This window comes from Cenococcum geophilum, assembly GCF_001692895.1.
Source record: "Cenococcum geophilum 1.58 unplaced genomic scaffold K441scaffold_4, whole genome shotgun sequence".
Taxonomy (NCBI): domain Eukaryota; kingdom Fungi; phylum Ascomycota; class Dothideomycetes; order Gloniales; family Gloniaceae; genus Cenococcum; species Cenococcum geophilum.
Genome location: NW_027137562.1, coordinates 3,039,424 through 3,040,927, shown reverse-complemented (window position 1 = coordinate 3,040,927; position 1,504 = coordinate 3,039,424). Strand labels below are relative to the sequence as shown.

At 48.6% G+C, this 1,504-nt stretch overlaps 1 protein-coding gene across 1 annotated transcript; it reads left to right on the top strand.

Moving 5' to 3' along the window:
- The first annotated feature begins 340 nt into the window (after window positions 1-340).
- On the top strand, window positions 341-1,240 carry K441DRAFT_652859 (uncharacterized protein). The gene has a single exon (XM_067647433.1). It carries the CDS (start codon window positions 607-609, stop codon window positions 1,183-1,185), a length of 579 nt encoding a protein of 192 aa, XP_067508876.1. The 5' UTR covers window positions 341-606; the 3' UTR covers window positions 1,186-1,240.
- Window positions 1,241-1,504: the final 264 nt, after the last annotated feature.

Genomic DNA, 1,504 nt, shown 5'->3' with positions numbered 1-1,504 from the left:
GTAGAACAGAAGGCAAAGGAATACGACAACAACGATGGCAGGGAACTTCTAGATGAGGTTACTTGTATATGCGGCTTCTACCGACAGTATCAACTTCCTTGCCGCTACATCTGGAGCAATGATAAAGTGTTTGGCCGCCTTCAGCAGGAGGCCTTTGAATGTTATAAGTGTATGTGGGAGGGCTGCGGCTTTAAAATATGCTACGGCGATAATAGGGAGTATATTGCTAAGAACATTGACGACGATCCTTTTGCTCCTCACCGGCGGTGGCCCGCGCGGACACTATTATGTAAGTGATGCTTTCTGCAGAATAGAAGCACCCCCGCTAGGGCTCACCCTCCCAGCAAGAAAACTCTTCGCACCACCACCACGTCGCAGCGCCAGCGCTGCGCAGCCGTACGCACGTCCCTGCGTTTGCTCTAGTAGTCTATCAGCACGATCCTGACGGAACGCTGATAGTACTGCTAGGTTCCCGGGCTCCACCACGTGGAGGTGCAGAGGCCGATTTCATGGAGCCACGAGTTCGCATACTAACTTAACACTAAAAGAGGTTATTACCTAGCGAATCAAGACGCTGGCCAGGTGGACGGAGACTGCTTGTCAACTATGCAGCCTGGAGCGGTTCTGACGTTTGGATCAACTCCGAGCGACGAGTCGACCTCATGGACAATTGTGACGACCACCTTGAAACAGCTTTCCACCGTCGGAGCAATTGCGGTCAAGGGGTGGAATATCGCTCTCCCAACCGTGACTTCTTCATCAGCCTCTACAACTCCTAGTACAAGTTCATCACCAACCTCGTTGACTGCGTTACCTACGTCCTCCCCTTCAATATCCCCTTCAATATCCCCTTCAATATCCCCTTCATCCTCTTCTACGCCATCAAGTAGTCTGTCGGCAGGGGTAAAGGCAGGAATCGGTGTTGGTGTTGCTCTGGGAGTTCTCGGTTTGATTGCATTGATATCGGCACTATTTCTCCTGCGGCGTCGAAAACAAAAGACTGATCGGGATCCTCAGGATGCTCAGAATGGTGGACAGCCTAATGTTGCCCAGATTCCTCCTGGAGATATGGACTATCATGTATCTGAAGCACATGAGCTCCCGGCGAAATGGGTGCCCCCAGAATTAGCTAGCAACTGTGAACACATGTCACCGGTCGAACTGGACACGCATCGTCCATACTGAATATGTTATAGGCAGTCTGATATGCAGTGTATATGGTACTATAATTCAAGGAGTGTAGAATTCGAAGTGTATTGCTATATAATTTTGTTCTTGAATTATTTACATTTAATCTAGGTCAACAATAATCATACACCCCTAAATGATACGCATATACCCCACATACACCTCTTACCCAAACAAGCTTAGATCCTTCCGCTTCAAGTTAGAATGTCACGTGTGTTTGACTTGTTTACACCCAAATCGCGAAAACAACACCACGCGCCTATACCTAAATCAACACCTCGCATTTGCCTTACCTTCTTATCCAAGGGCCTGCAAT

Bases quoted from the DNA above. Each gene is read 5' to 3' on its own strand.
- K441DRAFT_652859 (XM_067647433.1), top strand. From the start codon at position 607: ATGCAGCCTGGAGCGGTTCTGACGTTTGGATCAACTCCGAGCGACGAG.